Source organism: Hemibagrus wyckioides, linkage group LG09, assembly GCF_019097595.1.
Source record: "Hemibagrus wyckioides isolate EC202008001 linkage group LG09, SWU_Hwy_1.0, whole genome shotgun sequence".
NCBI lineage: Eukaryota > Metazoa > Chordata > Actinopteri > Siluriformes > Bagridae > Hemibagrus > Hemibagrus wyckioides.
Genome location: NC_080718.1, coordinates 9,685,465 through 9,709,617, shown reverse-complemented (window position 1 = coordinate 9,709,617; position 24,153 = coordinate 9,685,465). Strand labels below are relative to the sequence as shown.

The following is a 24,153-nucleotide window of genomic DNA, read 5'->3' as shown; positions in this document are numbered from 1 at the left end:
ATGATAACATGGCATGTTAAAATACAAAGGATCAATTTTTAGTGTTTGAATGTGATTGTGACTCCTACAATAATTTGAAAATTGTTAAGAAAAATTTAAATTATATTTCATATTACATTTTTTACATGTGCTTATTTTCTCATGGCAGTATCTATCCTAAGTTTCAGCAGCAAGCCAAGAAAATGTTTTTCATTATTTCTCCACCACAGAATGCTATGCCCCTTTCATCAGCAATTTTCAAGAGCGAACACAAGAACCCAATACCTCAATGCCCTCCTCGTCTGGATATCCAGACCATTAAATCGGTTCTATGGAGCAGGATGCCCAACACCTTTCTAAAGGTGGATACAGCTCGAGTGACTGAGAGACATGGCTGGCAGGTGCAATGTCTGGAGCCTCTGCAGATGTTGGCAGTACACATTCCAGAGGAAAATCGGTTCGTATATGCACACCCTTACCCAGCATAGACTTAAGCTATGGTAGTTAGGAACATAACTGATCTAGGTTAGTAATTTATACATCATTAATTATTTTCTAGTGAATACAACAATATAATTTAAATAATATTTAAATTTAAATATTATTTAAATAATTATTATATTATTATTAATAATTGAATTGAAAGTGTTACATTTTTATTACAACCAGCGAATAATTTGAGGTAACTGGGCGGCTGCACTCGGTCAGAGGTGTGAAATTGGTCATCTAGATTAGAATGGACGACTACTTCCTGCTTATTTAGCGAATCTATTAGATTTGGCCACAGCGTGAGTCACAACCTCAAGCACCTCTTCCAGTGCAGCAGAGGGAGCTGCACTTGCATGCATGTCCTCATCTAACTCCTCAGTACCAGTTGCAGACAGCACTGAGTTTTTTTTGGATCAGAGAGAGTTTTTGAATTCTGAACAGGACCCTCCTAGTCGTGCTTTGCCTCCACCAAATCAAATTGCAAACACCAAGATCAGAGCTGCCTTACTGCCATATCAAACGTGGGACTCAAGCCACTAGGAGCAGATGCCTGACTGGCTTCTGTTTTACCTGAAGTCAGACAGCCAATACATGCAATCAGCCCGCTTGAGGCCTGACCAAGCATGCTCTGCTCCCAAACAAACAACACAAAGATCGTGTCAGCCGTCCCTTGTAACAAAGCGGGGACATGGCAGCACACATCTTCTAAATTGTTTGCTAGCCATTATAGCAATAAATCACACAATATAGATGGACAAACACTAAATAGACCAACAATCCACATAGACAGGCAAATGGCTTCCTGAAGACAAACTAGTTAGGAATTTGGTGACGTAGATTCCCTTTTATGGTCTCGGTGACATGTACCACTAGGTCACCTGATCCCACATCGGCCATTAGAGTTGCTGTGTTTCCACATATTCTTCAGACACCAGTCTTGTGGAGGTGTTCCCATAGCGCCAAGCCATGATGCAGTGTTGATATCCCTCATAAGTAAAGTGGTAACCTTTGCAAGTAGTTTTTCCTTTGTCAGACATTTCACTAGCTTTTTTGTGAGATATTTCTGTCCCTCAAATAATTGGAGAGATATCTATATATACTTTGCACTTCCTTTTCACGTTAGCCACCGAATATGGCTGGAATGAACAAGCATTGAGAAACCATGTCCTTCCTTTAACTTTTTTTCATCGATCCACAATGCTCTGCCTAATCTGTCTTACTGCACATGCTTGCTTTTGCCAGTATGCCAGTATATAGTGTTATTTAAAAATAGACATGGTCATAATACAGCATTTTAGAAATCAGGGTCTATATCCCTAATGATAAAGCCAGAGGAGACAGTGGCAAAACTCCTTGTGATAAAATAGAAAGAATTCCAGACATTCAGTTAGACTCCTCAGGGAATCTTCTTCTGGGTGATACCTAATAGTGAGATTATAGCAAATATTCATATAGTAAAATACAAAAATGATAAATATTCAGAAAGTCTCGCAGCACTGCAACGATAGTCAAGGTGACCGGACTTGGCATATAACTCTCAATTAAAGGGTAATTAAATGTCTGTAATTAAATGGTATTTGTACTGTCAGAAAGAACATGATATGACTGTATAATATTGTAGATGAGTAAACAGAATCAGAACTAAGTGTGTTCAGCAGATGTACAGATTGAACAGATTGTGAATACTTTTGGGATGAGACAGAATTTATAATTATAGCAACTGTTCTTTGATAGATTTACAATTTTTCTGATTTCATAACTGCTTTGTCTAAAAAATGGGTTGAAAAGATGAAGTATGCTAATATAGCTAAAACATGATATAAAAGATTAAAAACTAACAGGTTAACATGTTTCATAATTTATAATATCAGTAATACAATTCATCATAGTGTACTGTATTCTGCCTTATATATCATATGAAAATAAGATGATAACATAGTTCCATGTCACAGAGTAGTGGCAGCAATAAAATTCACTTTTTGCCCTCTGAATTTTTATAGTTTAGTAGCAACATGGTGATTATGGATAACTTCTCATTTTTCTTACACAGGTGTGTGGATATCATGGAACTCTCTGAGCAGGAAGATCTGCGGACATTCCATTATCACACCCTAAAACTTTACTGTGCACTCTGTGCCCTTGGCAACACCCGTGTAGCCCATGCTCTCTGCAGCCACCTTGACCAGTCACAGCTCCTTTACATTATTGACAACCAATACTTGTCTGGCATGCTGCGCCAAGGTTTCTATGATGTCCTCATCAGTATCCACTTAGAGACGGCCAAAGCTGCTCAGCTTATGATGAACAATGAGTTTATCATCCCAATAACAGCAGAGACTCGCAGTATCCGACTCTTTCTAGATACTTCCAAGCGACACCAACCTCCTGGTGTCGGACTCAGTACATCTCTAAAACCCAGACTTAGCTTTGCTCCACCATGCTTTATCACTCCGAAACGTGATCAGTATCTTTACAGCCCGGAAATCCCTTTAGATGTTTTAAGGGAGAAGGCAATTAGCATGCTAACAGAGGCTGTTCAGGGTGGAGGAGACCACATCCGAGATCCTGTAGGCGGCAGTGTGGAGTATCAGTTTGTGCCAATTCTCCGACTGATTAGCACACTGCTAACCATGGGTGTGTTAACAAGCCAGGATGTTCATAAGATCTTGCTGCTCATTGAACCACATGTCTTTGGGGAGCAGAAAGCAGATGAAATGGGGGAAGCTACAGAGAAAGAGGGGATGACAGGAGCAGAAGAGAAGGCAGTGGAGGCTGGAGAGGAGGAAGCCAAAGATAAGAAGCAGCCAATAAAGGGACTGCTGGAGAAGAAATTGCCAGAATCAGTTAAACTGCAGGTATAACAGTACTTCTGATTTCTGAGTAAGCAAACTAGTTACATATTCCACATTATATCGATCCAGTTATACATTGATTGTATTTTGAAGACCCACATAGTGCAGAATTTCACCTTAATTATATAATTTCACCATAATTATAATTATATTAAACTTGAAGGATTTAATTAATTTGATATATAAAGAACTTTTATCTGATTCTTTTCAGATGTGTAAACTTCTGCAGTACTTCTGTGACTGTGAACTGAGGCACCGTATTGAGGCCATTGTTTCATTCTCTGATAGCTTTGTGTCAAAGCTGCAGTTTAACCAGAAGTTTCGTTACAATGAGTTAATGCTTGCTCTCAACATGTCTGCTGCTGTTACTGCCAAGAAGACTAAAGAGTTCCGCTCACCACCGCAGGAACAGGTATGCTGTTAAATATTCACAACATTCTATAATTCTACAGTTCTTGGTGTAAAGTCAGTGTCTGAAAGTAGTTTCGTAATCCGAATCCTAAAGTCATCCTGCTTGTAGATCTGAACAGCCGTTCTATAGAATGAATTTGCATTAGAAGTATGATTAGCACAATAGACCCTTTTCATGCATCCAATATCTATGACTATGGGTGCTGCAAGCTCAGTGCGTAAGATACTGGCCTTCTGATTGGAAGGTTGTGACAACCAAGCTGCCACTACTGGGTTCATGAGCAAGGCTCTTAGCCCTCACCTGCTCTGTTGTGTTAATGAGATAAATTTAATTAGCTCTGGAGAAGACGGTCTACCAAATGCTGTAAATAAATATGTAGCATTAGCTTTGTTTTCCCTTGTACTAACTTAAATGGTATAAAGCGAAAACAGGCAAAACGTGACTTATGACTTTTGCTTTCTTTGGAACAATCTGCAGCTATTGACCATTTTCTGACTGAAATGGTTGAAACCTTACAGTGAAACACCTAGGTCTGAATGCAGGGCATTTGTGTTTATAGAGAACAATAGATTAGATTTTAGCTGTCATTTTCTGATATTTACAAGCAAAGTATTTATTAAACAACTCAGAATATGGCACCTATTTTTTGGACCCACCTATTTTTCAAGTGATCAGAATTACTGGAACACGTGACTGACACGTGTTTGTTGTTGCCCAGGTGCACCCAGATAGAATGATTGCTTCAGCAATTAATAGCTCTGAATGTCTACTTTTGGTTGAGCCTTTTTAGCTGTCTAGCGGTGAGAGCAAGCCATTTTGAAGCTGAGGGAAAATCAGTCAGATCCATTGCACAAGCAGTGGTAATAGCCAATTCAGCAATTTGGAATGTGTTGAGAGAAACACAAACTGCTGGTGTACAATCCACCATTTAAAGAAGACTTTAAGTGCAGAAATATAGAGGCCATTTCACAAGATACAAGCCAATTTTCTTTTTTAACCAAGTGAAATTTGCTAAGAAATACTGAGATGAACCACAAAAGTTCTGGGACCAATATTACCCTCTTGCAAAGTAATGGAATGGCTGAAGTGTGGAGAAGCAAAGTGTATCTGAGGATCATCTGCTCATGATCCAAAACATACACGCTCATTGGTCAAAGACTGTGGAGGTAGTATAGTCGTGTATACAGTATAGTAGTAGTGTATACAATCTAATTGGTAGGCACTTCACTGTGCATCAAAGCAATAACCCAAACACACTGGCAACCCAACAAATGACTTTAACTGGGGAAATTTGTGGAAGGTTGACTGGCCAATCAATCAGCCCTTAACCAAGTTGATTATGCATTTCATCTCCTGAAGAGGACACTGAAGGTAGAAACCCACCAAAACAAAACAACTGAAGGTAGAGTGTAAGACTGGATAAGCAGCATAAAAGAAGAATGCAACAGGTGTGTTATGTCAGTGGGTGTCTGGCTCAGTGCAGTTATTTCAGCCAACCAAAAGACTGTGTTATTTTGAGATCTCAAGTTGTCTTGTGATCTCAAGTTTCAGTTTCAAAACACTGGCCTTGCCATTCCAGTGGAGTGAACTGTATCATTTTAATCAACACATTCTCTGTGGGAGAATTTGTTATTTGAGTGTGATGTTAGAGCTCACGCACCATGTATTCTGCATAAAATTCAAGGACCACCAATGTAAAACAATTTCCATCTCCTTGATAGAGGCTGTCAAGAGGTCATTGCTTATTGGGTAGTGAATTTGTCAGATCAGAGGGTCCTGGGGACAGTGTACAGGGGTACAAACGTCAGTTTCATCACTGCCTCTACAACCATGTTGGGGTTTAGTTAAGTTTACCACTTTTAGATTTTATTCCTGCTGAGACCAGACTTCACTGCATCAGTGCATATTTTCCCAATACTTCAGAGCACAAGTGCTATCCTTTGCCCTTTGTCTTGCATGTTTTCAGCCCTGTCACCACTGCTCAGACACAGAAGGGTACTGCCTTATTTGATTTTATCTGCCCCCCTCATGTAGCAGGCCTTTCAAGGCACCCACTGCCCTTGCTCATGTTATGGCACACATGGTGAACACAGAATCCTTGCAGTAGAAAGCGGATGGAATGACCCAGCATTAATTCTGTGTTTCATCTAGGCCAAAGTGACTCTCTCCCTGCCATGCATGTTGTGGTGACTTGGTTACTCTTCAACAGTTTATCCAAATAGACATTCACACCAGTAACCTAATTAAAGCCTAACGACAGTGCCATGCTGCTGAAAATGATGGAAACTAAGAAAGAATCAGAGCCCATGGAAATCATTTATGTCAATCCACCAACTAAGGAGAAAGAGAGAGAAAAACAAATAGGCGTCTGCTTGTATTGTGGCAAAAGGGGACATTTCCAAGCTGCAAAAATAGCCCAGAGTGTAATCCCTCCAGTTATCACTTTCTAGCATTTGTTGACTTTTGATTTCAAGGCACTAGAGAGCACCTAAATGGTATGAGCATTAATAATGTGAACCAGTGCCTTGTACACAGAAACTGTACTGTATCTTTGTTTACACCTCTGACCATCCACGTTTTTTGCTGTGACTGGGTTTTTCATTGAGGAAAAAAGGTCTTGCGCCCTTGCATCGTGAATTGAACTTCACCAGCAAGTATTACCGGTATTCACTCTCTAGTCCAGTTGCCACAGAACAGGTGAGAGGAGCCAGGGTTTTCATGAAATTGGACCTCAGAAGTAAACACAGTTCGATTCATATTCAAGATTGTGATGAGTGGAAGACTGCCTTCATCACTAATTCATGACTCAAAGACCATTTCAGGGCAATATGAGTATTTAGTGATGTCATATGGATGAATGAGGAGTTGAAATGGACCTGTCAAAAGTAGATGGCCCCATCCCTGAACAACAAAAGAGCTGCAGAGATTTTTGAACTTTTATACTTTTATCAGAGGCTTCAGCAGCATGGCAGAATCTATATCACTTGTGAATGGAAAACCGATCCTTAAGTGGTCAGAGCAGGCCCACCTTTCTTTCCAACTCCTCAAAACCAACTTTATTGCAATTTCTCTGCAATTTCTATACCATTTATATGCAATTTTGAATATGTCAAATCAAATCAAATCTCTTTATTGTCACATCATCAACACCACAAGTGTAGAAGTGAGTGAAATTCTTTAGTGCAGCTCCAGACATTGCAGTTATAAAAGACACCGATAAGTACAGTAAAAAAGTAATAAAATCACAGCAAGAAATAGACTCCACCACCAATTTGCTCTTTGTTGATTATCATACTTACATTATTTATGACCTTGAGCTGTTTGTTGTTAGTAATTTTTGGATTGTGAACATTGTGTTTATTAAACGTAAATTGGAAACAATTGCTATACATATTGATGAAAAACAGGAAAAGCTCATTTCTGTTTTGAATGTGTCTTTTGAAGTTAATCTTTAATATTACTTGATAGACTTTAAGATGAGTTTATATTTTGTATCAAAGAGTATAATTTCATATAAAAGTACTCAAAACAGCAATCACAATTATATTGGCATTCCAAAGGTTGGTTTTAGACTATTTTATGCAATAATTCTTTGTTTTTTTCAGATCAACATGCTGTTAAATTTCAGTATGGGTGAGGACTGCCCATGTCCTGAGGACATTAGGGAGGAACTCTATGAATTCCACAGTGAACTTTGTCTACACTGCGGTAAGCGAAACATTTCAAATAGGTAAAATATTGGTGTTTTTGTAAACTGTCCAGTCTGTAGACTGTTGATATGCATGTTATATAATATTTGCAGTGTTGTTAATGGGTTATAAATTATTTCATTCACAGCAAAAAAGCTATCCAAATATGTTTAAACAGACAGCAGGAATAAATGTTTGTGACCATAATAAAGTTGCCCAGCATTTCATAGGTGCCTGAAATGGCCCTCTTGTTGTTAAACACAACCTGAAATGCATACATTATTCATCTGTTTAATTCTGGTACAGATCCTTTAAAAATAAGGGGATTTTGATGCACAATTGCTGCACACCTCTGGGTTTGGGTGTTTGATTCCCACCTCTACCTTTCTCTCCTTATGCTACAGGGGTTTCCTCCAGGTCTCCCGGTTTCCATTTTCAGGGAGACACCTGTTTTAGGCTGATTGGCAACTCTAAATTATCTATAGTGTGTGAACGGGTGTGTGAGTGTGTGTGCAATGTACTCTGTGATGGATTAGCACCCCATCCAGGGTGTCTCCTGTGTAGGATAAGTGGCACAGAAAATGGATTAATGGATGTATGTGAATAACTTTATTTGATCCTACCATCCATTGAACTTCACAATTATTTTAAAAAGATTCCAGTCTGCAACATAAACCCTGGCTAATACTGTTCTAATTCTAATACTAATGAATTACTGTTCGTATTGAAAATTACCCACCTCATTCAATTGGATATAAAATTAATTTGGGTTGCCCTCAGTTGGTTTATTCTATTCCTGTTAAGGTGTGTATATATATATATATATATATATATATATATATATAGTTTTTTTTTTTAACTAACAATCTGATTATTAATAGATTAATTATCACTGCCATCACAGTGAGCCAAATGCTACTTAACCCTGTATTTTACTTATGTTTAGCTTTGCTTCCTCATAGATCATTTTGGACAATAGTGTCAGTGATGAGAAGTGTTTGCTGCCTCTAAGTAAAGCTTTATATGACCTTTTGTTTCCTTACAACCTAATATTTGACATTCTGAATTTAAAAGTGTACAATCACATTATTCTTTGTTTTTACATATATGCAGTAGAATCCCTCTGCACATAAGTCATAGTCCAGTGCCTTCCCTTATAGCTTCTAGCTGCCCTAACCTTTGATAGGAAATACAATGCAATGACGACAAAAAAGAAAGTGAAATGTTATAAAAAGGTACAATAGTAAAATGCTTCTTGAATATCATCGGTAATATTAAAAGAATAATCTGTCTGTTTTCAGGTATTCCAATGGAGGAGGAGGAAGAGGATCAGGACACATCCATTAAAGGCCGTCTGGTGGCTCTAGTTAACAAGATCAAGGGGCAGCCACACAAAGCAGAAGAGAAGCCAAAAGAGAAAGAGCAAGCCATCCCTTGTAAGAATAATTTACAAGAAAATGTCATTTATAAATATACATAGAAAATTACTACTAATAAATAAACTAAACTGCCTTTAATTTGATATTATATTGAAATCAATGTAATAAATGGCCCTTGACAGATATAGATTTAATCTATTTCAAAATAATTTGTCAGTAGATAATAGAATAGAAACCTTCTTTAATGGTTCATATATTTGTCTGTCATTGAGCATAATTTCTATAGTTTGTTTTGGTAGCAGTTTTAGGTGATTTTTGTAGTTTGGATTCTGTTTGTCTAACCTTGCTAGCTAAATTGAAATTCAGAATACCATTTTCATAAGCATGTATCCATTTCCCTACCCACCGATGTTTAGCTTAGTTTTATCGTCCCATGGTATCCTGAGCTCAGCATTCTTCCACCACCTGTTATCCCTCAGGTCTTCCTGCATAATACCTGCCACTAATTGGTTGCTCCATAAAAAGCTCATTAACCATTAACAAAAACTGTTGATAGATAATAACGGCAGTGAAACAAAGATGGGATAATCTATCCCATCAGTGAATATCAGGCTTTTTAGAATGTCTGCAAGATTGGAAAGCAGCTACCTGGAACAAATGATTATATTTCTGCCTTGATATGAAGGATTTCAAATACAGTATAGAGAATGTCTCAAATATAGGATAACTGACTATCCCAATAAACCTGACCTACTGTAGGTATATAACATACTTATAAGCATATATAATATATGCTTTCAAAATATATATACATATATATATATATATATATATATATATATATATATGTATATATAATATACTACACTATATACACTATATATTTATAGTGCTATTTATAGCTTTCAGTTTGGAAAATTGTTTTTAACTTGTGCATGAGTATAACCTTCATCTATGCTTGCTATTTCTTTTGCTCTTTCTTTGTTGTATATTGTCTTGTTAGGATGATTCACTTTGACTATGGTTTGCTGTGTGTCAGTTTGTCAGCAACTCTACAGAAATTAATACAGTTTTTTTACTGTATAATAATAATAATTGCTTCCCATAATTGACACTCTGGAGCAGCCTGCAGTCAGCCTGGTTTTAATTGGGGCTGGTTTAATGAAGCCCTAATAGTCACTAGCCACCCACAATCACAACCAAAAACACACACATTTCATTCACCCACACACACATAATGTAATGCACTCACACATCACTTTATTATTAACACTTGCACATCTGTTCATTCATTTCATTATCCCATGGGACTATGACTTTGATCCCTTGAAATCTTCACGCACAACGCTTACTAGAGAATGGCGTGAAAAACAAATTACATCCACTGAATGAGGTAGAAACTTCTTGTTGCTGATGGAGGTCAAAAGAGACTGGCCAATGACACAATACTTTAAACTATGTGGAGGAAGGACTATACCAGCAGAAATCCACAATGTGTTCCACTCCTGCCAGTCATGAAGAGGAACCTGAAGCTATATTGAGCACAGGTTTATGAAAAGCAGACAGGAATTAGACTAAGGGTCTGGAGCCCTGTTTTGCTCAATAAGCCTGAATATTTGAAGTGTTGTGCATTCTGAGTTGTGCTTTTCTACTCACCTAGTGAAGAGCTGATATTCACATTGCCATAGCCTTTCTGTCAGTTCAACCACCTACACAATTTTTTACCTATCTTTCTAACTACAGTATCATAATTTTCAACTGAAAGTCAGCTTTGTTGGAGGCCTTATTGCTTATTCATTAGCCACTAAGGTCATGGTTTGTCACAGTGCTTAGAATCTTAATGAAACACATAGATCTATCTTAAGACTTGCAAATGAAATGTTTGGTTTTATTCTTGAATATATTTACATCATGCAGGAAGATTTGACATTGAGTCCTACCGAATTGTAAGTGGTTCAACATCTAATCTCAAGTGCTAACAATAAGGCAAGGCATAATTAAACAGCACACATTTGTAATCACCTATCTTTCTCTGATATATGTGATGTGGAGTGTAAGATAATTTGTTAAGAGCTGTTAAGGCACAGGAGATTCGGTTTCAGTTCCGAAAACAGTTGAAAGACTGGTGGAAAAAATGTTTCATAGAGAATGAAATAGAATTGTTTTTACAATATCACATTATCATTTTGCATATGTTTTATATGATAGTAAAAGCCTGTTAATGGATGTAATTACATGCAAAGATTAGGCTGAAAGCTAATGATTGATTACTAGACATTTAGAAAGTTGAAGGCTGACGAAGCCTGTATTCACACCTATTTTGTTTGCTAAATGTCATATATTGAGTTTGACTAGTGTCATATTGCGATGGTTCTCAAGTGCACCAATTGTGTACACTTTTGGGTGGTTTCAGATTGGTCAGACATATTGCATGGTCCTTTCATAGAAACTTCTTACATGCTTTTTTAATTGTTTTTCCTTTTGTTTTAGAGAAAATATATTGTTCTGCCAATTTAGGATATATTCCCAAATAATGGCCAGTATGTCTGGGATAGGCTCCAGATTCACCATATTTATTTGCACTCTAAATAATTAGGGCTGAATTTTCTCCTGCAGAGAGACGTTGTTTTTCATTTTTTAGTATTAACACAAACATACAGTATGTGCTGCAAATAGTTCATTTAAAATGTGAACAATGTTATTATGCAAAGTTTTATTAGAGGTGAATTAACTTATATATGTATACACAAAAATATTAAAATAAATAAATATATATATATATATACGGAAAAGGTAGCTCTGTATGACTCCTGTCAAATGACCTACTTGTTTAATCACACCTGTGTACACACACACACACATATTGCTAAACAAGAATAGGCTAATTTTAATCCATATGCTTATTACTACAGCCAACCTCAAGGAGTTGATCTCTCAGACCATGGTTAGCTGGGCTCAGGAGAGCCACATCCAAGACCCAGAGCTGGTGCGTGCCATGTTCAGCCTACTTCGGAGACAATATGACAGTATTGGCGAACTGCTGCGTGCTATGCGCAAAAGCTACACCATCAGTGCTGCATCTGTACACGACACCATTCACTTGCTGGCCTCACTGGGTCAGATCCGCTCACTGCTTAGTGTCAGAATGGGCAAAGAGGAAGAGCAGCTCATGATTGATGGCCTCAGGTATGACAATACTGTACTAATGGTGTACAACATTGGTAATGAGAGACTTTTGGGAGACATTCTTGGTGTCATTTGCATTTTTGGGTGAAGGCACAAAAATACTCTTGAATGTATATGAATTTAAAAGGGCATGTGTGGATTACATAAGGAGAAATCTGAGGAGAAAAAAGATTAAAACAAAATGTTAGTTGCAAATAGATGTATGACAATTTACTGTTACCAGAAAATATCTCTGCTCATCATGTAGTGACAGTTAAGCAGTCAGTGTATAGTAAGTAATGACTGTTTTTGTGTATGAACAATCTGAATTGTTCTCTTATTTTAGTTGATGTCATCAGGTTGCTCCTTTGCAACTTTTTGCATTGCTCTCTCTCTCCCTGTTTTGTTTATATTCTACACACAGTGTCTTCATTATTCATAGGACACTGGTGTATATGTGAATAGGAGCACTATGATAGATGGTATAGCTTGGAGGGTGATGTATTACATGTGCATTCATTTGCAAGTCTGACATGATTTATGGCACTGAATAGCCATTCTAATCAGTTAAATAAGAGGAAAATGGGAGGCATTTAATAGATAATGCAAAGAACAGTAATTATAGGATGCAATAAGCTCAAAGGCTATTGTTAGCTCAGTTCCATTTCTATTAACACTAATTTCTTCTCTTTTTTCTTGTTTGTGTTTCAGTGACATAATGAACAATAAGGTGTTCTACCAGCACCCAAACCTGATGAGAGTACTAGGCATGCATGAGACCGTCATGGAAGTAATGGTGAATGTGCTGGGCGGAGGCAAGTCTCAGGTACTGCTTAGTTGTTGTGGGGCATTGCATGCATGTACTCATATATGTGAAACAGCAGTGCAACTAATTAGATATTATTATGTTCTCTGCTGTAATTTTATTATCATATTTATAAAAGGTCAATGTCAATCCGTTCCAACTCTTACTTTGGTCAGTAATATTGTACAGGCCAGCTATGGTGAGAAATATTTGGAAAGTTTTTTTTAATTTTTTTATGAAGGTGTGATTTTGTAAAATAAAATAATGTGAATCATATTAATAGCATGTTATTTTAATCATTTTCAGTGGAACTGTCATAAATCTGTTTTATTCTCTATGCTTATTAACAATATTCATGTTATTATGCCTATTAACAGTATTAGCATGTTACTAAAAGTTAAATAATCAGATCAATGAATGTAATGGTAAGCACTCATACATTTTTCAAGTTAAATACTATTTATCAATTAATCACTAACTTATTAGTTTAATAATACTTATTACTATACTTTGATTGTAATTTGTATCGAATTAAAAAGGTGTATATATGTAATATATGTTTGTTTTGTTACTAGACTTCATTAGCATTAATAATATTATTATAAATATTGCATATTCTGTTAACATTGCTCATATATTAATACCAAAATAATTGTAGTCTTTCTAACAGTCTCTCAACACCCCAATCACAGAGATGTTGAAATGTGCATAAGTTTCGCTGTAGACATGGTCTTGTATCTGGCCTTAATTTAAATGCTGATTGGTTCCTGTGGGACATGTGCAGGGAGACTATTTGTCTTTATATGGATTAATGAGGTCTGGACATTTGCCACAGCAGATGGAAAGTACCTTCGTATATTGTGCATCCTCTTATATATTGGAAAAAGGGCTAGTTCATTAGGATTTTAAGACTAATTAAAGTTGGCTGGTGATTTAATAAATTCAAAACTCTTTCACTTTTATGGAGGTTAAACATAATGTACTTTTTTGCTACAGTACTATGAATCAAGTGGCTAACACAGACCTGCACCCACATACAATAGATTTGGTCATACATGCAGTTAATAAGATCCTGACATCTCATGGGGACAAATTGTATTCTGAGGATAACCTATTTGATTTTTTTTTTTTGTAACTTATCACATGATATGAGTGCCAGCAAGCACTTAAAAACCCTGTGGAGATTTGCAAAAAAAAAAATCAATTCACGGTTAGAAGTCAGTGATGGAATAACAAGTGTTTGTACATGTGGGTGTTGCTAATGAGCATGCTTTGCTTACCTGGAACTTGAGGAACTGGCAAATGTAAATTAATTATCCACTTTATTTCACAGGAAATTGCTTTTCCCAAAATGGTGGCTAGTTGCTGCCGCTTTCTGTGCTATTTCTGTCGAATCAGCCGACAGAATCAGAAGGCCATGTTTGATCATTTGAGTTACCTGCTAGAGAACAGCAGTGTGGGCTTGGGTGAGTTCCTGAACATAAGGCTCCATGCGCATCAGTACTGCTCTGAATGATTTCGTCCCTATTAGATTTATTTGAACATGTTCATATTTATAAAGGCAGTCAAAGGTTGAAAGTAATATATAATGTGTAAATGTAAATATATCTCAGTTTTCATAAAGCTTGATAAAGAGTTAAGAAAATAGCTCCTGGAACAAAACATGTACTTCATCATCCATTTTTAGAAGTTATATAATCTGGCACTTTACACAATTTCTTAATGGTGTAGCCATATAATTAAAACAATGTAAGATGAGGGGAGCAGAAACAGAAAGTGAGTGTGCAAACTCAGTTTGGTATATACCCGTATACATGGGAACCATGCAGGGGTCATTTACAGTTAATAATTAGGAAAACAAGGCTCAGAATAAATGTTCTGAAAAGTATAGCTTACTTTAATCTTCACTATTTTATAGCATTACTAACCTACTTTGGGTTTCCTATAACAAGCAGTAGATACACTGCCGTCTACTGGATGTTATGAGTTGCTACAGCAGTGGCATATATTAATAATGAAAGTACATTTGATAAAACCTGATTGTTTGTATGTGCACCCCCATAGCTTCTCCATCAATGAGAGGATCCACTCCTCTAGATGTAGCTGCTTCCTCTGTAATGGACAACAACAGCCTTGCACTTGCTCTTGAGGAGCCTGACCTCAACAAGGTGTGTGTGTGTATGTGTGTGTATGTGAGAGAGAGAGACTGAAAGAGAGAGAGAGAGAGAGAGAGAGAGAGAGAGATTGAGGCTGAGTCTGAGAGAGACAGAGACTTAGGCACTACTTGATGGAAATGTAGAAATGATTCAATGAAGTATGTGTGTGTGTGTGTCTGTGTGTGTGTAGGTGGTAACCTATCTGGCTGGCTGTGGACTCCAGAGTTGTCCAATGCTCCTTGATAAAGGCTATCCAGATATTGGATGGAACCCAATTGAGGGAGAGCGCTACCTTTCCTTTCTCCGTTTTGCTGTCTTTGTCAACGGTAAAACAAACACAAACTAACAAGAGTATTTGATTTTACATCACAGAGGTACACTTCATGGCTTCAGTAATTATTAGAGGAGCATTAATTTAACCTCATATTTATTAGGTCATTGTAGTCATTGTACCTTTAGTTGAATGTATAATTTGTGACTGATAATATCGAATGATCACTTGTTATGGGAATATATAATATTTAATTCTCATACAAACATATACACAGTCCAATGCAGCAGTGACTGTAATTGTCTTTGCTCTTTTGTAGGTGAGAGTGTAGAAGAGAACTCCAGTGTTGTGGTGAAGTTGCTGATTCGTCGGCCTGAGTGCTTTGGCCCTGCGCTGCGTGGAGAAGGTGGTAATGGTCTGCTAGCTGCCATGAAGGAAGCCATTAAAATATCAGAAACACCAGCACTCGACCTGCCCAGCATCACCCAGGGCTTAATCTCTGACACGTAAGATTAACAAACACAACCCACACCTCTGTATTACTGTCATCATGGGGGGTTTAATTGAAATGTATATTACTGTAGAACAGAATTGTTATGTATAAAGCTAAACATAAAACCACCCCCACCACCCCTTTTTGCCTCGATTGGTTTTGAAATAAAATCTGTTTCTGTATTAAAATTATATTTTCTGTCCAATCTTACAATGTTTGCTCTGCGTTAGGGGTGTAATGCAATCCTATAATCTTTTACTGCATCTACATTGTAGCTGTAAACGATGAAATTTACACAAGGTAACTTTATTCAGCTCCTGAACCAGACACCATGTGGAACTCCCCCATAGTAATATGACTGAGTGAGCAAGGTTAGTGTGTTTCAAAACAACCATGTGCTTCCCAAATCGAGAAACTCTTATTAACTGTTGGCAACAATAGAATCTACAATAAAACTGGGACATCCTTACAATGTCAAACTGTAATCCCTTAAGCAGCATTTTAATGTCTGTATGAATGTTTTCTTTTAATAAAGATGACTTTACAGTGTCTAAAAACACAGACATTGACTGTAGTTTTTAAAGTGAATCAAATGATCCAGCAGAGAAATGTTCTGTGCATAACATGCAGTCTGCATGAGCATTCATTTTGGAGTTCAGTAACTACATGAGCAAAGCAGTAAACTTAGATACCATACCTATGAGTTTTGGCAGGCTGTCCTTTAAGGCTCAGTATTAAACTCATTATCTTTTTGTTTTGTCCGGTACTCCACCAAATGTATCCACCAAATTGTATCGGTATTCATATTTCATATTCATATTTACTCATAATTAGTTCAATCCAAAGTCCAAATTTTTTTTCATAATATAGTATAATGCCTATGAAAAACGAGCATTGTTGCACACTGTAGACGTCCTGTTATATTTCTCATTCTTGTAGGTCTACAGAGGATGAGGAGGAGGAAGAGGTGGTGCATATGGGCAATGCCATCATGTCCTTCTACTCAGCTCTCATTGATCTGTTGGGACGCTGTGCACCTGAAATGCATGTGGGTTTCCTTAATTTTCATTCTAAAGTATTGGACAGTATGTTATGTTGTGATTGTTTTATGCAGGATACATTGTTGCATTGTAGGATATTGTGTTAGTCTAATACTACAATGTTCCCATATGTTTAACCTTAAAATTGTGTATATTTTCTGTATTAGTTTTTGCTTATTTTTATGAAGGGTGCTAGTCCTGCTGGAATTAAATTTAATTTGTATAATCACTGGCCCTCAATGACACAGCTAATCAATAAGGGCAAAGGAGAGGCTCTGAGAATCCGTGCCATCTTGCGCTCCTTGGTGCCCACTGAAGATCTTGTTGGCATCATCAGCATCCCACTCAGAATGCCTGTAGTCAATAAAGGTACAGTAGGAGTGGGATCTTCTTAGTTAAATCAGTTAAAAGTTTAAGACTTTTTGGTAAAATGATGAAACTAAACAGGGGGTTAAAATAACACTATGAAAGAAGGGGCATCTCTAATGTTCTGTCTTTTTGTCTCAGATGGTAGCGTGACCGAGCCTGACATGTCAGCCTGTTTCTGCCCGGACCACAAGGCACCCATGGTTCTGTTTCTGGACCGAGTTTATGGCATAGAAGACCAAAGCTTCCTCCTGCATCTTCTGGAAGTTGGCTTCCTGCCTGACCTAAGAGCGGCTGCATCTCTGGACACAGTGAGCACATGCACCTTTATATAGAACACTGTCTCAGATTATATACTCGACGATAATAAACATTCAGGATTATATTAGTGCTGAATTCAGTCTTACTGATCATGTACAATGTTATAATATCTATAGCGTTGTTTTTTGGGGTTTTTTTTTTTTTTTTTAGATTTTTTCACATTCTGCAGATTACAGTAGTTGGTCCACATATTCATTATTATTATTATTATTATTTTTTTTTTTACCAAATACTGAGTTTCTCCTTCAGTAATGACAAGTTAGCACCTAGTTTGCTTCAGTGCAATTGTGTTGTAAAAGAATGTTTCATTTATGTGTATGGATTTTTACTCCATCTTTAGTTAAAGCAGTATGTTATGCATATAATGTTAAAGAGCCAATACAGCTGCCTTTCTGTCATTCCTCAGCATTTAAATGTAATCTGGGTCACCAGCTGCTGCCCACCTTGATGTAATCACTGGACACAGGAGATCATACACAGAAAAATGCTCCATGTTATTTGTTTGTTGTTAGATGCTATATTGTGTATGTGTATTTTGATTAGGTTCTAATACAAGACCAAATATAGATGTCCATTAATCCTAATTAGATCTCAAAACAAATCAGAGACAGTACTTTTTCTTTTCTGTATAGTATTTGTTAGAATGTTTTGGGTTTACTCAGATAAGAAGCCTGAGCTGCATGGCTGCTGCTGCTTCTGAGCCGAATTCAGGGAAGATATTGTCAAAGAACCGTGCAGACTGAATTGCAGAACTTTTAAAAATTTACTTATATTAAAAGGGAGTATTTATACAGAAGAAAGGTGTAGTATTCCGTGTTATCTATTGATAAACAAAAGAGGCCAGCAAAAAAAGACGTGGCGGTTGACGTGTTTACTGGTGGTTTAGCGAGTTTATTAAGAAAAGGATTATCTAAATTACGGAAGAAGAAATAATCTCATGGCTAGTTTACACAATTTATGACCTATGTCATAAATGAGAAAGTGAGAAAGGCCCAAATGAAGCTTCAGTGTAAGAATGAAGCCAGTGTTAATTGACTGATAGGTAGGTAGGTAGGTACATACGTAGGTATGTAGATAGGTAAATAGATCGATACCTCTCTTTTCTCTCTCTTGGGCAAACATTAAGCTCTTCAGTGTTTTGATTAGTTTTAAATTAAAAATCATGCAAATTAAATCTGACCTGCAATTAATGTCTAATTTCACTTTAAATTCCCTGTTGTTAAACCTTTTCAGGCTCTCAAATAAAGAATCATACTGTTCTGTATAGCAGCAGTATCCAAACTGACTATTGCTTAAGCTTTTGCAAAGAAACCTCCAAACCCTCGTAGTGCATCTCTATTCAGAATTTGTTCCTTCAAAAATCTAGGGAAACATCATCTGCTTTAAATCTTCTGTAGGAAGCACTAAGGACTACAGAAACTGCACTCGCCATGAACCGTTATATCGGATCTGCAATGCTGCCCCTGCTGACTCGTTGTGCCACGCATTTTGCCGGTACAGAACACCATGTTGCACTGATTGACTCCACGCTTCACACCATCTATCAGCTGAGCAAGGGCTCTTCACTCACTAAAGCCCAGAGAGATGCTATCGAGGAGTGCCTACTGGCCGTATGCAAGTACGTCTTTTTGGGTTTTACAACTGGGTTTTTTATTTTGTGCCTACTCTTTTGTTCTGTCATAATTTAATGATGAGGTTAATGATATGCTTATAGTACTGTTTATTATAGCATCTGCTCATAATGTTATGGTCATGGTATTCCTATAACCAAGGCGAAATCCCAAAGCACAGTTATACCATTATGTTTTGCTCACAGGTCACCCACAGCCAGAATATGTTTAAAAGATTTTTCCTAGCTAGAGAGCCTATAGAAAAACAGAAACATTTTCAGGTTGATGTTGCATAGTGATGTGAGTTATTTGGTGTTATTTTTGCAGGTACTTGAGACCATCTATGCTTCAACAGCTGCTGCGTCGCTTGGTGTTTGACGTGCCTCTGCTGTCTGAATACTGTAAGATGCCTCTTAAGGTAAAGACTGGTCATTATTTATACATGTATATATACACGTTATTAGTCTTTACTATGTTGACTCCTTTGCCATGCAACTGTTTCTACTTTCAGCATCTTTTACTACTTTTCTTTACACTTTTTTTAAACCTCATTATATCCTAGGCTTGTCATAGTTAAACTGTAGATAAATTGACTATTGGCTGTCTTTGGTGCATGCATAATAACAAAAGGGAACGTCATTCAGTCATCTTTCAAATTAAACTCTGTCACTGAATGAAAAGGATTTTCAGTGTGCTTCACTGATATTTTCACATTGTGACCTTGAAACAATTACAAAGGTGGAAGTGAGATGGTTAAACTGCATATAGACTATTTTGCAGTAATGAGAAATTGTGCAATAAGACTTTTTCTAACCCACAAGTAATTAAGTGATTTTAATCTGCTTAATATCAAAATAATCTGTCTAATAACCACCAGCATGTCTATTTTCTATTGTCCTGCTGCACAAAAAGACACAGTATCTTGGTACATCACTTTGTTCTTAATGGCTTTCTGATCTGGTCTTAGTTGTTGACCAACCATTATGAGCAGAACTGGAAGTATTACTGCCTGCCTTCTGGTTGGGGCAGCTATGGCATGGCCTCTGAGGAGGAATTACTTCTCACCAAGAAGATCTTTTGGGGCATCTTTGATTCACTCTCTCAAAAGGTAAGACTCTAGTATTCATCTAATTTTAGTATATTTGACATCAATTCCTAGTTTATATTTTGCAGCAGTCTCTTTTGTCTCAGTTGTATAATAATAATAATAAGAAGAAGAAGAAGAAGTAGAAGTAGAAGAAGAAGAATTCCTTTACCTCCTGTGTTGGAAAGTAAAGTGTTTTTTTTAACACAACAGTGGCTCATGCTGCAAACCTGCAGATTACAGAAAATTCACCTAAAAGTGCTGCTGCCTCACCAGGGTCTCAGGTTTGATCCTGAGCTTGGGGTACTGTGTTCGGTTTTTGTCCATATGGGTTCCTCAAGGTTTCCTCCCACTTCCCAAAAACATTGGGTACAAATTTCCCTCTGTGTAAACAAGTGTTTGAATGTGTAAGTGCATGGTGCCCTGTGATGGACTGGCACCCTATCCAGGGTGTAGTCCTGACTCACATCAGGTGTTACAATAATACATATAACATATTCATGTACTGCGATGATGAGAAATAAATGAATGAATAAGTGTATCTGTTTTATAAAGTAAAAAAATTTTGAGTACTTTTGTGTGTGTGTGTGTGTGTGTGTATTGTAGAAGTATGAGCAGGAGCTGTTTAAGATGGCTATGCCATGTCTTAGTGCTATAGCTGGAGCTTTGCCTCCGGATTATGTTGACTCTTCTCTCAGCACCACACTGGAGAAGCCGGTCTTTGTGGATGCCCAGGGCAACTTTGACCCTAGACCCATCAACACAGCAAAGTAAGCAAATGTGTGTGTGTGTGTGTGTGTTTGTATTGCATGTGAGTGATTTGAAAGGAATATGTGCACCTCTATGACAATGATAACCATTTTTATTGCTTTTTTAGCGCTGGATGTGGAAAATACATGCGTGAGATGTTTGAATAAGCTTGAATAAATGCTTGAGCATTATTATTGAGAATTAACTGTTGAAAACAAGGAACATAGGTTACATATGTATTCAGTGATCCACACTAACTGCTTTAGTGATCCACATTCCCTGCTTTAGCATTTGCCATGAAAATGACTGTCAATGTTTCAATGCTCATATCAACAATATTTAAGTGTTATCCAACTATTAGTAAAGATTTTGTTCAATCATTTTATTCCATAGCATCTCCCTCCCAGAGAAGCTGGAATACATCACTCACAAATACGCTGAGCATTCCCATGACAAATGGTCTGCTGAGAAGGTAAGATTATGGTCCCCTCCTGCTGAATTCACAGGGCCTCATGTGCTCTGAAACCAGGCAGGAAATACACCAACTTGCTTTATCCTCTTCTGTGGTGACAGCTCACTGACAAGTTTGAGGCTGTAATCAGTGCTTCATTTGTGAAACATGAGGTCCTGGGGCACTGAAGGAAAGTTAATCCAGAAAATGGAGAGAAAGGGAAGGTCCTGGAATATATAGACAGAACAGTGCTTTACGCCTGTCATGTAATACTTTTATGACTCTTTAATTTCACTCAGGGGGGAAAAGTCAGTGCTGCCATTACTCGCCATATTTTTTAGGATTTATTACCTTATTACCTATGCTTGTGGATACTACTGGAAGTTGTACATTTCCCATTGGGATGAATAAAAAAGTATCTATCTATCGATCCATCAATCTATCTATGTTCACAGCTGACACATAGACCTAGAGTTAGTAGTGGAACATTAAAGGATGCAAAAATACACTTATGGTGTGTTAAACTCCTTCAGGCATTAGGACTATGGGGAAAGTACACAATAATAACAACAACATCAAGAACTATTATTACTATTACTATTATTGTTGTTGTTGTGGTGGTGGTGGTGGTGGTGTTTATTTGTTTGATTGTACATTTCTGCAGTGGATAAATATAAATAAGTTCCGGGAAACATATCCTTTTTGAAAAGAAAATATTTACTACTAGCTGTAACATTTTAAATGCAATCGATGTTTAAGAAGAAATCTCACAACGCTTCTTATTACAGATTTTGTAATTGCACAAATTATCTTGTATATATTTTCTAATGAGGTTCTATTATTTTAGCCAAACATTTCAGTGTTATTAATAAAACATTATTTATGCATGTGGATTTTAGTATTATAGGGTTTAAAGGTGAACAGTTCAAATGAGCAGCAAAAACATCTTTTTTATAGGTTATATTTCAAGCCTAGTTGCGTTTATTAATTCTGCATTGCCTTTCAAGTTATCTTGGGGACTGAAACACACTCAGAATTGACTCTTTGCATTGACTGTCATGCAGACTGTTTTTGTTTTTATTTTGTTTATTGCCAGAAGCCCTTTAGTGGGCCTTGCTTAATAATTCCTATCCATTTCAGGTTGTTTTGGGCTGGAAGTATGGAGATAGCATTGATGAGAAAGCAAAAACACATCCCATGTTGAGATCCTACAAATCACTCACAGAGAAGGTAGAAGGCAAAAAAAAACATTGTCATGGAAGCTGCAGTATTGTGTATTGGCAATGATTTGTGTGTATCATTATCTTAGGAAAAGGAGGTTTACCGCTTCCCAGTGAAGGATTCTTTGAAGAGTATGCTAGCCATGGGCTGGAGCATTGACAGGACCAAAGAGGGGGAGGCCATGTTTCAGCAAAGAGAGAATGAGAAGATGCGCAAAATTTCCCAAGCATCTCAGGTACTTGTTTCATCTACATGGTTAACATGCCTAGTAGCATATAGTGACTTTCCTTACGAGTACTGTGAGTATTGTGGACTATAGACGCAGGGTATCAATCCAGGCTAACAGAAAAACTTAGCATAATACAAGCATATATAGCAATCTATGAAATGTTTACATAAATGTTCAGTATGCTGTGAACATAGTTTAACCAAGACTTCCTCTACAACTACGCTATTTTAAAAAAATAATTTAATAAATAATTTATCTCTTGTAAACATAGCCCACTTCCTGCGTAGTTTGTTCTTTTTTCAACATAAAGTATGACATCCAGGGTCATGAAACGTCTCCTCTTCTCTATAAACACATTTTTTTCACATTTTGCACTGCTCATACTTTACCCTGCTCATACCTTGCCTTATTTGCATATTTGTGGTGTCAGCAACAATGGCTGGATAAACACAGTTCACGGTTGGTTTAAATAATGGCTTGTCTTGTGGGTTCGCACAAAATGTTGCCACGTAAATCCTCCTTGGCTGTTTTAAGCCTCCTGCCACTCACAAAGGCATGATACCAAAGAAAAAAAGACTGTTTGCAACACACAGGGTTTCTGTGACTGTACAAAACATAAGATATGACGCATGCTCTGCCCAGTATATGATTGGGTGTCTGTTACTAAGGATCTAGCTGTGACATTGTAACATCATTTCACACTGTACATATTTGGAACAACAATGCAATACCTTAGTGACTGCACAACATTACCACATTACTTGCAAGCCCAGTTCTGTTTGCAGAGAGAAGGAGAAAAGCCAGTTCAAGAACCAGATAAATCCATCCACATGAAGTGGGCTGTTTATACACATATTTACATTTATCCAGTGTTGTACAGAATGATGTACAATAGTGCTTTTGAAGTCTCTATCAATGAATTACTTCAGTACTGGTTCACTAGGTCACAATCTAAGTACAATCAGTTTAAAGAGGTAATTCAGCAAGAACAGCACACTTATTTATTCATTCATTCATTCATTCATTCATTCATTCATTCATTCATTCATTTATTTATTTATTTATACAAGTGCTAGTTTAATCATTTCTGTAAGTGGTAGGTCTTCACCCTGGAAGTTCATTCCACCACCTAAGCTATGCTCAATATGTATTAAAGGTTATAAATATAAGATTTGGAAGAGACTGCTTCAAATTACACAAGAGAATAAATCTAAATGAAATATGCTATATGTACAAAATGTACAAAAATGGTGCTAGAGAATTAAAACCATATTCACATAATAATACAGTAATACCGTCAGTGTTCATTGTGTCAGTTCTGCTCCCCTCTAAGAGGGGAGGAGTTATAGAGTTTGAGTTTGGACCACTGGCCAGGTCCAGGTAAAACTCAT

General features: G+C 37.1%; 1 protein-coding gene across 12 annotated transcripts in view; it reads left to right on the top strand.

The window, feature by feature from the left end:
* Positions 1 to 24,153, top strand: part of LOC131359491 (ryanodine receptor 3) — a 164,620-nt gene that overhangs the window by 102,880 nt on the left and 37,587 nt on the right. For all 12 annotated transcript variants that reach the window (XM_058399395.1, XM_058399394.1, XM_058399396.1 and 9 more), the window contains 21 exons: positions 210 to 436; positions 2,519 to 3,323; positions 3,532 to 3,732; positions 7,338 to 7,440; positions 8,723 to 8,857; positions 11,713 to 11,986; positions 12,677 to 12,791; positions 14,104 to 14,236; positions 14,835 to 14,938; positions 15,117 to 15,252; positions 15,517 to 15,703; positions 16,630 to 16,738; positions 16,979 to 17,099; positions 17,238 to 17,407; positions 18,815 to 19,035; positions 19,355 to 19,445; positions 19,995 to 20,135; positions 20,718 to 20,881; positions 21,255 to 21,333; positions 22,453 to 22,542; positions 22,622 to 22,768. In XM_058399395.1, coding sequence (XP_058255378.1) covers positions 210 to 436; positions 2,519 to 3,323; positions 3,532 to 3,732; positions 7,338 to 7,440; positions 8,723 to 8,857; positions 11,713 to 11,986; positions 12,677 to 12,791; positions 14,104 to 14,236; positions 14,835 to 14,938; positions 15,117 to 15,252; positions 15,517 to 15,703; positions 16,630 to 16,738; positions 16,979 to 17,099; positions 17,238 to 17,407; positions 18,815 to 19,035; positions 19,355 to 19,445; positions 19,995 to 20,135; positions 20,718 to 20,881; positions 21,255 to 21,333; positions 22,453 to 22,542; positions 22,622 to 22,768 — 3,753 coding nt within the window. The remainder of the gene's footprint in view (positions 1 to 209; positions 437 to 2,518; positions 3,324 to 3,531; positions 3,733 to 7,337; positions 7,441 to 8,722; positions 8,858 to 11,712; positions 11,987 to 12,676; positions 12,792 to 14,103; positions 14,237 to 14,834; positions 14,939 to 15,116; positions 15,253 to 15,516; positions 15,704 to 16,629; positions 16,739 to 16,978; positions 17,100 to 17,237; positions 17,408 to 18,814; positions 19,036 to 19,354; positions 19,446 to 19,994; positions 20,136 to 20,717; positions 20,882 to 21,254; positions 21,334 to 22,452; positions 22,543 to 22,621; positions 22,769 to 24,153) is intronic.